Source organism: Primulina huaijiensis, chromosome 18, assembly GCF_012295235.1.
Source record: "Primulina huaijiensis isolate GDHJ02 chromosome 18, ASM1229523v2, whole genome shotgun sequence".
Lineage (NCBI taxonomy): Eukaryota > Viridiplantae > Streptophyta > Magnoliopsida > Lamiales > Gesneriaceae > Primulina > Primulina huaijiensis.
Genome location: NC_133323.1, coordinates 5627479 through 5640109, shown reverse-complemented (window position 1 = coordinate 5640109; position 12631 = coordinate 5627479). Strand labels below are relative to the sequence as shown.

General features: G+C 33.6%; 2 protein-coding genes across 2 annotated transcripts; one reads left to right on the top strand and one right to left on the bottom strand.

The window, feature by feature from the left end:
- Nucleotides 1-207: 207 nt before the first annotated feature.
- On the bottom strand, nucleotides 208-4111 carry LOC140965141 (glucose-6-phosphate/phosphate translocator 1, chloroplastic-like). Its single transcript, XM_073425208.1, has 5 exons — nucleotides 3154-4111; nucleotides 2735-2960; nucleotides 1951-2173; nucleotides 1123-1336; nucleotides 208-650 (listed from the first exon to the last, which is right to left on the bottom strand). The coding sequence occupies exons 1-5, from the start codon at nucleotides 3652-3654 to the stop codon at nucleotides 639-641; spliced, it is 1176 nt and encodes a 391-aa protein (XP_073281309.1). The 5' UTR covers nucleotides 3655-4111; the 3' UTR covers nucleotides 208-638.
- Nucleotides 4112-6926: 2815 nt separating this feature from the next.
- LOC140963775 (cytoplasmic tRNA 2-thiolation protein 2) lies at nucleotides 6927-10350 on the top strand. The gene is made up of 7 exons (XM_073423166.1): nucleotides 6927-7307; nucleotides 8039-8387; nucleotides 8472-8558; nucleotides 8759-8880; nucleotides 8993-9071; nucleotides 9509-9900; nucleotides 10046-10350. The coding sequence occupies exons 1-7, from the start codon at nucleotides 6958-6960 to the stop codon at nucleotides 10077-10079; spliced, it is 1413 nt and encodes a 470-aa protein (XP_073279267.1). The 5' UTR covers nucleotides 6927-6957; the 3' UTR covers nucleotides 10080-10350.
- The last annotated feature ends 2281 nt before the right edge of the window (nucleotides 10351-12631 follow it).

Below are 12631 nucleotides of genomic sequence, written 5' to 3'. Positions count from 1 at the left end.
TTGTCTCGATATTTATATGAATCCTAGATCTTTTACAATCGAGATTCTTACATGCATGATCGGAGCAGCCATGAAGTCGTTGCACCCCACATGAGTTTCGCTAATCTGAGTAGATCACAACTCATGGTTGGATGAAATATTTACTTGTCAAAAAAATATATGGGTATTGATGTTTCAAAGCATATCATGAAATGGATTAACACAGAATCAAATGAAAACGGTAAGAGCAGTACTACTGAGATAAAGAAGTCCCTCGTACCGTGCATACAGAGAGAATGTGACTGCTGAAGTGAAAGCAAAGTTTCTTGAATATATCAGCTGCCGCTGCAAAAGCATTATTTTGATGATATTCGTCGTTGATAATGGAGGGAGTACAAGAGTTTTCCCATCATTTATTGGTACAATTCTCAGCCTCAGAGGCACCAAACGAAACCCGTTTTAACTTATTCATGTTACACGAAAATGTTTTCATTACTCGATATCGCTATCTACAAGCAAAGCCGATACCCAACTATATTATATATGGTTGGCCATATATAGACCAAACACATCTTTAAGTCGACCTTCAAGCTCCAATCTTGACCGCTGCTTATCCATTTATGCTACACTCGTGGTACTGACTTCCTACTTCCACACTCTTACTTCTTTGCCTGTTGAATATATAAACTCGTCAGTTTGTGCAAAAGTGAAGGTGATATATAGACTTTTTAGTTCATGATTTCCGTTTACTGATATGAGTGATTCCCGACTTCAAGAGTTAAAAGATAATGATATTATGATGAACATAAAACTCTATCGAGAGGATTAGTCAAGGGAATGCAGCAATCTGATCAAACATGAAGCTATATAGTTTTAAGTTATGATTTGATCTAGGCTGCTATGGTTTTCACATCTCATGCATAGATAAACAGCAGTGCAGAATGTAGATCACATGACAAGGAAAGAAACAGCTCTCGTGAAAGCGTCGCTTTTACTGAGAGCGAAGCAATATAATAAGATTACTCCTGCAGTGTATTGGATCTAGGCTTTTATAAATAGACAATGGTCATGTCACCATCATTTAGCTATTCAATTACTTTTACCAGAAAATAAATTTCATCATCCAGAAAGTAGGAAAACTACCTGAGAATACAAGAACGTCCCAAGAACCGCGATTGCAGCTCCAAGAGCATTGACCGGTTGTATTGGTGTCTGGAAAATAATGATAGAGGAGACGATCACAGATATACGTTTCATAGTGTTGCCGATGCTAAACGTCAAAGGAGATATCTCATCCAGTGACATGTATGACACCTGGTTGTAGAAGTGATAGAACACACTCTGGGCCGCCATCCACCTGAGCGCAAATATCAGCCACACAAAACATTAACAAAGTAGCGACTAATAGGAAACACGTCAATTTCACAAAAATGTGTCAATTTCCAAATTTGTTTCCTAAACTCCAACACACCGACTAGCCTCGAGAAATTTCAAGAATGTTGTCTCATGTGTGTTAGTCCAACAAGTTCTATTTCACTGAAATAAGTATTCTCACAGATATTCAAATATGAAATTTCATTACATACAACATCCACATGTATTGAACATAATTTGATATGACTCACACTTGCATTAAGTTATATAATAATTAAAACCATTGCTCTGAATTATGTACTCGCACAAAGCATGAATTTCATCTCGCCTTCTCTAGGGAAGGTATTTGATTTGTTTGAAAAATCAAATAAATTATTTCCACGCGTAAACAATAAATCAGCATGGCCCGTGAATTAATTCGATGGAACAACATAAATATAATTCAAGGAAACAAAACTTACCAATTTTTAAAAAAATTATACAAAAATTTTAATTTTTTCCCACTCTTGTGCAGAATCTTGCATTATCCACATGGAGTGATACATGCCAACTACAAGAAATATAAAGGTAAGTAAAATGAAAGGTGTAATGTCATACCAAATGATCTGGGGTCCAATTTGAGACACAGCCTTTTGAAATCCAAGTGCCCACATCTGTGGTCCCTCCACAGCAATAGCAAATGGAGTGAGAATTAAGAGAGAAAGCATAGATAAGCAGGCATAATAGTTCATTCCGCTAACGGATTTTCCCTTCATTCCCTTCTTTGAAAATATATTACGGAAAACAAACGCCAAATTGGAGATCATGGCCCCCATGAAACCTGATTTTGACAGAAAACAACCACTTAAAATCATAAGAAAACAACACAAAGTTTCCATTTTTTCACCAACAAAATTCATACATATTTTCATCAAAACCGAAAGCTTCCAAATACTCGATTACTTGAACAAGTTCAAGTGACTGAAGAATATTGACTTAACAGATATAGCAAGGTGCCTATCATATTTACAATTATGATTTTACATCCATTAACGTATAAAAGTTATGTTACATATAAATTAAATGGTTCTGTGGTTGTATTCAAGTCATCTTCTACGTTTTCTTCAAGAGAAATACTTCTTTAATAAACTGAGCAATAATTTGATACAGAAATCTAATGTAGCGCAGTGAGGTGAGATCTCATGACCTAAAAATTCCATGAATTACTTGACACTCGTATCTGATGCATGAACAGGTTTTGTACAAATCTTCTACTGGAAAATTTGATAGAGATTCGAAGATACAGCACAAACTACCTACTACAAACACCACCAAGTTGATAGCCAACTTACAGAACAAAGATAAGCGACAGAGAAAGATGAGCCAAGGTTCTGAGAATTACCAGTCATGTTAAAGTTCAGCTCTGTGAGGGCAGCAAGACCGCAACCGCCGATGATCGGAACAAGGGACAGATAAACTGAGGGTGGAAATGTCTCTCCCAAGATGAATCTTGAAACCAAAACACTAAAAGCAGGTTCACCGCTCTTGATTATGTGAGTAAAAGAAACTGCCACCTTCGACATGCTCACAGTAGCCGCAACATGCCCAATTGTGTGTGCAACAGCAACCTAACACCACCAAGAATATTTAAAGCTTCGATCTTGTCGTATAATACCGCATAAAAGTAAGAACTAAAGTCAAATCGATATCAATAATCATAAAACAGCCTGAGACTTCAAAATTAACAAGAAAATGATAACCCAAAAAGGAAACTTGACCCGATGTCCCAGATCACTGAAAGAAAAACCCTAAGATTTTTACCGGAAAAAGGGTCTTCCAAAAATCAAGATCAGTCTTTGGAGCTTCCGCAATCCTCAAAGCCCAAGAAATCAGCATTATGAGAGACCCAGCGGCCAAAGACAGCGTCGAAGTTAACCACGGAAACGGATACACATTGAGCACTTTTTTGTTATATATATTGAAGATCACGTTCAAACCCCACCACGTGGCAAAGTAAATTCCGATCTTCAACCTCCTCGCAGCCTCAGACGGCGCCGCCTGCGACTCGATAATCGGCTCCGATCTGTCAGCTTCATAAGCCTTGCCCGTGATCAAGGATCGCTCCTTGTTACAGTCAATGGAAAAAGACTCCACCTTTGATACATGGAGCGGTTTGGAGAGGGAAAGGAAGGAGCTCCGGCCAGTTTTCCACGCAGGAAGAGAAGGCAAACCCAGCGAGTTCTGGGCAATAAATTTTCTCCTGGGACGAAGAAAATCCTGGCCATGGACTGACAAAGTTGGCTGCTTCAGAGAAGAGATCATAGTAGTACCACTATCAGAAAATCAGAAAAAATAGTTATGAGTATCAAAAAAGTCTCAGGCGAAAATCTTGATGTGAGTTTGACACGAACGAAGCCGACAATTTCAATAAGTCTTGTCTGTATACAACAGGTTTATTGAAAACTTTCTTGAAGCTTCAATGATGCCAAAAGGCAGAATAGGTACAGTTGTTGACGGCTCTTCTACGCGAGAAAGAGCCTGAACAAACTACTCGAACGAGTCTGCAAGCGTTAACAAATCACTAAATATACCAGATTCCTTAAGAACCCACAAAAGAAAAACCAACAAAAAAAGGAAGAAAATCACAGCGAATGTATGTGTCAAATATTTGAGTTTCGATTCGAGAAGAAATCGATCGCTTTTTGGGTTTTTTGGTTGGAGAGAAGGGCAGTAGCAGATCAGCGCGTGCTTTGATCCCTTTTCGTTGTAGGTTTGGTCATATCATAATTATAACTCGCTAAATAATTTATTAATCGGCGTTGGTAAGCGAGAAATTTGAGTCATTGAGTTATAATAGGAATCGTAATTAAGTTTTTATTTTGAAAAGTATATGATTTATTAAAAAATATTATTTATTTATATTAAAAACATTAATATTTATTATAAATATAAATAAAATTGAACCTTAATCTAGAGATGGTCTATCAAAATAGTTCTAAATATCGAGGTAACAATACATCGTCATTTTTCTTCTTATTACATTAACATAAATNTAAAAATATTATTTATTTATATTAAAAACATTAATATATATTATAAATATAAACAAGATTGGTCGTTAATCCAGAAATGATCTATCAAAATTCAAAATAGTTCTAAATATCGAGGTAACAATACATTCGCATTTTTCTTCTTATTATATTAACATAAATGGTGCATAATAAGTTAATTACATCTGAAAATATTTTTTATATTATATATTATAAAATTCCGGATATAGACTTACACTTACATTTTACACTATAAATTAGAAAAATATAGTTGATTTCTATTATTTTTTTTATTCTCTATTATCTTTTAAAAAAAATCGTATTAATCTATAGTCTTATTGATATGTCAAATTTATATACATAAAGTTAATTCCTATGATTTATTATACGACAATGTAAAATAATTTGTGTTTATTTTTATTTTATATTTGGTATCTCAAAACTACTAGAACATCCGATCTCACTAAATATAATATATATTAATATATAATAAATGTTTGTGATTTATTTAAAAATAAAAAAGATTCAGTGGGATTTTGACACAAATAATGATAAATGTATAACTAATATATGATGACGGAACGATATTTATTACAATTATATAATGATATTTTGTAATTATTTTATGAGATTTTGATAAATAAAATTTTTATGTTAAATTTTGTATGCTGTAAAAAATTTTGTAGCTATAACATTAATCTTTTATACAGTTATCCTTCTGGGAAATATTACAAATAAGGTGTGAATTTGACAAATAAATCCTGATTTAGCTTGAACTAATTGAAATTGCGTGAAAATGGTGGGGTTTCTAGTGCATTTGAATTTGTAAATTTTAAAAAGATAAATAGATTTTATAATTCGAATTATACTAGGTCTTCTATAGGACCACAACGGATATACGGGTTGATCCGATTCATAACTACATTAAATTTAATATTTTTGATGTAAAAAATAATATTTTTTCAAATCGAATATATGTGTCACAAAATCGACTAATGAAACGATCTCATAAATTTTGTTGTTAATTTTATATTCAAATCTTCTTTTCCATACCTCAAACAAAATCGTTGAAACAACAACATTTATTTGGGGCATTTTTTTTAACTTCAGTCAACTATTTTTTTTAAGAAAATGATCTCCTTAAGTATAGTTTAAACACATTTGAGAATGTTATTTTTTAAAAAAAGTAGTTGAACGATGTTATTTAACCAATTTATCTTATTTATTTTTATGAAACACCGACCAAAATAGACTTTTTTAAGATCTGAATATTCAAATTCCATTTTAATCGAGAAGGTTGTCGAATTATGACTATGAAAAATAAATATGAGATTTGAACGAAATTAAATGTTCAAGTAAACTTGGCAACTAATATGAATTACACACACACACACACACACAAAATCAATATATATTTCCTACTTTCGAGAGAGATTATGGCAAATCATAAAAACAAAATATATTTGACATTAAATTATGAAAAATAGTGAGAAATATTTGACATTATTAATAAAACCAAAATTTCATTTAATTTCCTAAGACTCTAATCCCGTGTTTCATGCATCATGCTGACTTAGAGAGAGTTTAACTTAATAAATTGTGGAATATTCTTTACTTGATTTTTGGATATGCCTTTTAAAATAATTTTGAGGAGCTTTTTACATATAATAGTAGATTTAAATGTGGGCAAAAACTTGTGTGAGACGGTCTCACGGGCCGTATTTGTAAGACGGATATTTTATTTGGGTCATCCATGAAAAAGTATTACTTTTTATGCTAAGAGTATTACTTTTTATTGTGAATATCGGTAGGGTTGATTCGTTTCACAGATTAAGATCCGTGAGACGGTCTCACATGAGACCCACTCTTAAATGTGTATAGATGGGGAAAAAATCAAATATAATTTTTTAAAATTTAAATCTTATCGGACAAATAAAGTACAAATAAAAAATTAAATCTATATAAATAAATTAACATAACTACCTGCAATCAACAAAACTCGTATATGAGATTAACAAATGTCCAAGCCTCGAACCTTAACCATTTGAGCTAAGACTTCATTGACATTGTTAAATCTTTTCAATATATTCACGTTAGTTTTTTTTTTTATTAATAAACAAATATGAAAGGCGTTAAATTACTTATAGAATGCATCTGAACTAAACTTCAAGTTCATGGGAGTTAAAGAATCAAGAATTATGGATTCCAAGCAAGATTCAAATTTAGTCTCAATCTATTAGAATTCATTAAATAATTTAATTTTTATTCGATTTATTACATAATATTTCATAATAACATAAATAATAAAAAATGATATTTTATCATAAAAATAATAAATTTAATGTAAAAACTGATATTTTTTTACTAATGAGACGAACATATTTCATTCAATAAATATATATTAGATGATATTTATTTATATCATAACTAAATAATAATATTTTTATAATTTAAATATAAAAAATAATAATTTTTATGAAAGATTTCGATATTTTAAAAAAAATTATAATAGGATATTTAACATTTTCCAACAGAGTGTTTGACTTGACTCGGAACCCTCAAAACGGAAAGAAAAATGGCGTGCAATTCAGGCTACTGCAAATCAGGTTGTCATGGTGTCGGCGACGAAGACGAAGATAAACGGCCGGCGACACTAAACGGTGAACCGTCAAATAGAGCCCCGCCAGGTGACGGCGATTCTGAACCATCCACCGACTGCAACGCCCGTTGCTTCAAATGCAAGGTTAATGAAACCATCTCGCCTTCGTACCCAACCATTGCCGGTGGTGGAGATTTTGGGAGATTCTGTATCGATTGCTTTCGAGGAAACTTGTTCGGGAAGTTTCGGTTTGCAGTCACATCGAATGCTATGATTTTGCCATCGGATAATCTTCTAGTCGCATTTTCTGGTGGCGCCTCCTCTAGGTATTTATTTATTTGCATATTCGTGTGTTAAGCATAGGTTCAAGTTTCTGAAACTTAGCATGTGTTTAATTCGTCGAGCTTGAATTTATTTAAGATTTTGTCAAGAATTCGGTTTGATAAATTATCAAAGGATGGAATGTTCAAAGAAGAACCAATCATTCGATTAATCTCACTTTTCGATTTGTCAAACCCGTTTCCATTTTTTAAAATAAGAATTCAGGCCAAGTTTGAGCACATTGAACACCTTGTTATTTGTGGTGATGCGCATAACTCTGATTCTATAAAAAATAATGGTGTATGTTTCTTGGAATTTTATTTAGAAAGAAGGTGTCTTGGAATTTTGAAGCATATGTACGTGTGTATATATATTATTTTTAGGTGTGGTACCCGGAATTTAGATGAAGATGGCCCTGTGTGGAAACTTTATTTTAAAAAATTTATGTAGTTTGAAACTTTTTTAACTTTTTTTGTTGATTTACTGCGGTACTGCCTACTTGCCACCTGTCAGGTTAAACTGTCTTCTGAGCAACTCCAAAATGTGGAGATGATCTTGGAGTGTCATGTGTTTGTATTTTTTCGGGTTCAGATGGGGTTGTGGCATATGTGTTACAAACAGAAATTTCTTAGCTTCCAGGTGCTTTAGATGAAGTGTCTAAATGTTTTGCAAAGATATAATAGACCACTCTTTGACCAGGGTTCTGATTCTAATGATAGTGTCCATTTATCTTCAGGGTGGCTCTTGAATTTGTTCACAAAATGCAACAAAAAGCACAGAAGAATTTTGATGCAAGTAGAGATAGATCATTACCAGTTTTTGGGGTTGGGGTCGCTTTTATAGATGAAAGAGCCTCTTTTGCTTTCCCTTCAAATGATTTTGACAGAGCAATTAATGAGATGAGCCTTATTGTGTCAAGCTTAGCTCCACCGGCAAAACAGTTTCATGTTGTTCCAACAGAAATTATATTTTCACCTAATTGTGCTTCTGGGAGAGCCAAGTTGACAGAGATAATTACTGCCATCGATGATGTCACTGGGAAAGCAGATTTTTTGGAGTATCTGCGCATGCTATCTTTGCAAAAGGTTTGGCACTTTATTGAGTGCATAATTTAGCATCCAGTAATGTGAAGGGTACTGAGATTACAGTATGCTGTATTCTCTATGCAGATTGCCATGGAGAATGGATACACCAAACTTGTGCTAGGAACGTGCACATCAAGGATAGCGTGTCATGTCCTTGAAGCAACCGTCAAGGCATGTCCCTAACTGGCCCCTTAAAAAAACATAAATACGTAACTGTAATGAAGTAACATTTAAAAATATAATAAACTGATTTATTTGACATATGTATCCTCTTGTTGAATGTTCAGTGTATAGTAAGAGGGAAATCTTGGAACATTTGAAGCTGCTAGAATGGAAAACATTTAAAAATGTTAAAATTTTCTTATTGTCAGGGTCAGGGTTTCTCTTTAGCTGCAGACATCCAGTATGCTGATGCAAGATGGAAAATACCGGTGGTGCTTCCCCTACGCGATTGTCTTTCTGAAGAGCTGAATATGATATGCAGCTTGGACTGGTATGTTGCATACATGGCGAGGAGATCTTCACCGTGTGAATGCATTTTGTTTCCTTCTTATCGATAATGAAGTAACTGGATCGCAATGGTATTGCTCTTTTCGTCAGGACAGTTTAAAGACCGTGGAAGCATCGAGGCAACCTCTTTCTGGCATCAATGGATTGATATCTGCATTTGTCAAATTACTACAGGTAGGTATCAAGTTGATCCTGGTTTTTCTAGGATCTAGCAGCAGCCTTTTCGTACTAGAGTTAGGGGTAATAATAATGACAATACTTAAGTTTATATATATATTTTTCGAGAAACAATGCTGAAGACTCAAATTTATATTGAAGTTATTAAATAGTAATAATTTGTGGATAAATTTGATACGATCCACTGCCCTATAGACTCGTCACTTTGGATTATCTTGTGGAAAATAAGCAAACATTTGGATTTTTTTACTTGATTATGTTAGGTTCTATTTTTCCCCAAATAATATATGTATGCTTTGAGGTTGGAATATACTTTACCTTCCGATTTCTTGTCGTAGTGTCAGGTGACATGGTTCATTTCAGTTCAATGTGGCTGCTTTAAATATGTAATTGGTTTCAGATCTATGTCTTCACTTTTCTCATGTATTTATCAGGAGGAAAATCCTTCGCGAGAAAGCACAATTGTACGGACGGCAGGGAAGCTTACACCTTTCTGTTTTAATACGGTTCCAGAAGTGGATGACCATAAGGTTCAATTGGCTTCTCAGAGGAGGCATAAAAAATACAACCTAAAGCTTAATGAATCTCTTCCACCAGAGTCTTTCTGCATAATTTGCCGCAGCCCACTTATGAAATCTGATGTTACAGCTTTGAACGGTTTTGTAGATGCAGGACCAATAACAGAAATTCTATTGAGCACATGCTCAAGTTGCCAGTATCAGATCCTTCCGAAGGATCCCTCATCTTTGGAGTATTTTCATTCGCTCCTGCCGCAGTCAATGACTTCCCCGGTCAAGAATAATTATGATAACAAGAAATGCTTGAGGTGACATTTCATACCTTGCTTTGGTTGCATACTTTAATTCTGTTAGGAAATCTAAACTTTTCTCTTGACTTAAGTTTATAATTATTTTGAGAAAAGAGAACTTGACTCATAAGATCAGGCTTGTGTGTGTGTTTTTTCTACCCAGGGAACAGATTCAAGATTTTTTGTTGTCAGATTGAGATGAAGGGGCCTGAAGTTGTGATTTTTGCGTTAGCATTCGACGGTTTCACTACGCTTTCAATCAAAAGCATTCGGATAGGTGGCTTGATTGACCAAGTTGTTTATTAGAAATGTATCATTTGATGTGCCAGTTTCCCGATTATATGAAATCAAATATTTTCCCCTTTTGTTAGTTCTTGGAAAAGCCTGCAAATTTATTGTTGTGATTTATTTCAAATATTAATTTTCATTTAAATTAATAATTGATTTTTGTCATTATTAGTAAGATTATCAGGACTCCAGGAGAAAGTTTTGTTTATGCCTCAGTCTTTGATATCTCATCTAAACTGCATCAGGAGAAGGCGTTCCGTTCTTCCGCAACCAAACCAAAATCTTCGGTTCGATTTTGTTCATCTACTTTGACCATTCGATGAACAACCCAATAATAAATGATATAATAATATTAAAATAAGAGGAATATTTACATTCCAAAAAATATAAATAACACGTCATCTTGCTTGTCTATTTAAATTATTACCAGCATTACCTTTTTCTGTTTACTTGTAGTTTTCAAAAATATAAATAATACTTTAAAATAAAAAAAATTCAAAATAAATGTTTTGTACCGTATAAGCATAAAATAATATTTAATTACCGATATGATTTTTTTAAAAAAAATTCAACGGTAATTATATATGCAATATATTTATACGCTGATTGTGGAAGAAATATGCACTTTGCGATGCATGCATTTCAATTACTCACGAATTCCGTGCAAAGCTATCCTCGGCAATAGGGGTGACTTTCTTAAGAGACGATCTTTTTGTACATAAAAGAACAACAATGAGAAGGTTATTATAGTCTGCAGCATAAAAACATAATTTGAAAAATATATGTTTCAAAAAATAAAACTGACATTCTTTCTTGAATTAGAAAATGTAAACTAATGTGTATGTGTGGAGATGATAATTAGGGATGTCGATGGGTCCGGGCGGGTTTCACCCAGACCCACAATGGACCCACCTCATCTGGAGCGGGTTTGGACATACTAAATGGGTCATGGGGCGGGTCTCGGGTCTAATTTTTCAGACCCATCTGGGTATGGGACGGGTCATGGGTCTTATAATACCCGCCCCATACCCTCCCCATATATGTGGATATAAATTGATATGCTCGCGAAGATGGTTGTGGGGGGAGGTGGAAGGTAAATAAATCACAGTTTTATTTTGTTATTGTACTTCCATTTTAATTTTGCTATACTTTCTCTCTTTAAATTACATTTTTTTACGATTTTAAATTACAATTTTATTTTTTCAATGTATTTTCTCTATTTAATTTTGTAGGTAATTCTTCAAGTAATTTACCAACTTGTCCTACCATTCTTGATGAAGAGGAAGATGATCATGAAGAATGTGTCTAAAATATTGCTTACTCTCTGATTTTACATCGATCTGTTTAAGTTCTGATGAGTTGTTTTTGGGGATGACAAGACTTTTTCTGGAGAGCTAGTAACTTTTTTTTTTAATGTAATTAATTACGTCGTGAAAATACTTTGTTTGTTATTATGAAGTGTGGTCGAAGACATGAATTAGTTTTCTATTGTGTTTTATTTAGAGACTTGTTTGTTTCATAATTCAGTCATTTGATAAGAAGATTACAGTTTTCATTTAAAAAAAATTCGGGTCTAACGGGTCTCGCAGGTCTACCCGACCCCATTTCGTATTTGGGGTGGGGTGGGTCCGAAGAATATTTAACCGGGGTGGGGCGGGTAATGGGTCAAAGTTTTCTTCATGAGACGGGTCTTGGGTTTATCTATACCCGCCCCATTGACGTCTCTAATGATAATCTTCATGGTAGGTTACATCCTAGAGTCCATGTCTGGATTATCAATGTTGTGATGAACATATGGACAAGAGAGCACTCATACGGACCAAGTATGATGTTAAAAGTATACAAAGAGAACATTATGGGGTCGAGCTCAACTAACACAAGATTTGGAAAAAGAAAGAATTGACTATGCATGACATTCACATGCGGAAGAGAGGTTGTATGAGATATTAAGATGTTTTTGTAGTGTTATCAAATAAAATAATCCTGAAAGTATTGTAGAGTGTGTAATTGATCATTCTAGTAATAAATTTAAACGACTATTCATATGTTTTAATGCATGTGCAACTGTTTTTATTAATGGATGTAGGTCCTTGGTTTTCTTGGATGACACTCACATAAAATATAAATATAGAAAGAGAAGTATTTTGGTAATAAATGATGCTAAAAATGACCTTTTCACATTAGCATATGTATTTAGATGATGAAAATGATAATAATTGAGGATGATTTTGCCTAGGAGTGTAAACAAACGAGTCGAATATTAAAAAAAAAAATTCAAACTTGAATTCACATCAAATTAAATATATTCAAGTTTGAGCTCGAAAATTTAAAAAAATTTTGCTCGAGTTCGTCTCGAAATGTTCTAACTTATTCACGAGTTCTTTGAACTATTGTTTGGATATCAAAGTTCGAGAATGAAAGTTCAAAAACTCGCAAAATATGAAATGCTCGAAATATATAT

What these genes read in the sequence shown, in the direction of transcription:
- LOC140965141 (XM_073425208.1), bottom strand. Translation starts at nt 3,654, where the DNA reads ATGATCTCTTCTCTGAAGCAGCCAACTTTGTCAGTCCATGGCCAGGAT. An exon ending in TTTGGAAGACCCTTTTTCCG is followed by an intron (nt 2,961 to 3,153) that starts GTAAAAATCTTA and finishes TGGTGGTGTTAG; the next exon opens with GTTGCTGTTGCACACACAAT. An exon ending in GCTGAACTTTAACATGACTG is followed by an intron (nt 2,174 to 2,734) that starts GTAATTCTCAGA and finishes TGTCAAAATCAG; the next exon opens with GTTTCATGGGGGCCATGATC.
- LOC140963775 (XM_073423166.1), top strand. Translation starts at nt 6,958, where the DNA reads ATGGCGTGCAATTCAGGCTACTGCAAATCAGGTTGTCATGGTGTCGGC. An exon ending in CATTTGTCAAATTACTACAG is followed by an intron (nt 9,072 to 9,508) that starts GTAGGTATCAAG and finishes TGTATTTATCAG; the next exon opens with GAGGAAAATCCTTCGCGAGA. An exon ending in GATAACAAGAAATGCTTGAG is followed by an intron (nt 9,901 to 10,045) that starts GTGACATTTCAT and finishes TTTTCTACCCAG; the next exon opens with GGAACAGATTCAAGATTTTT.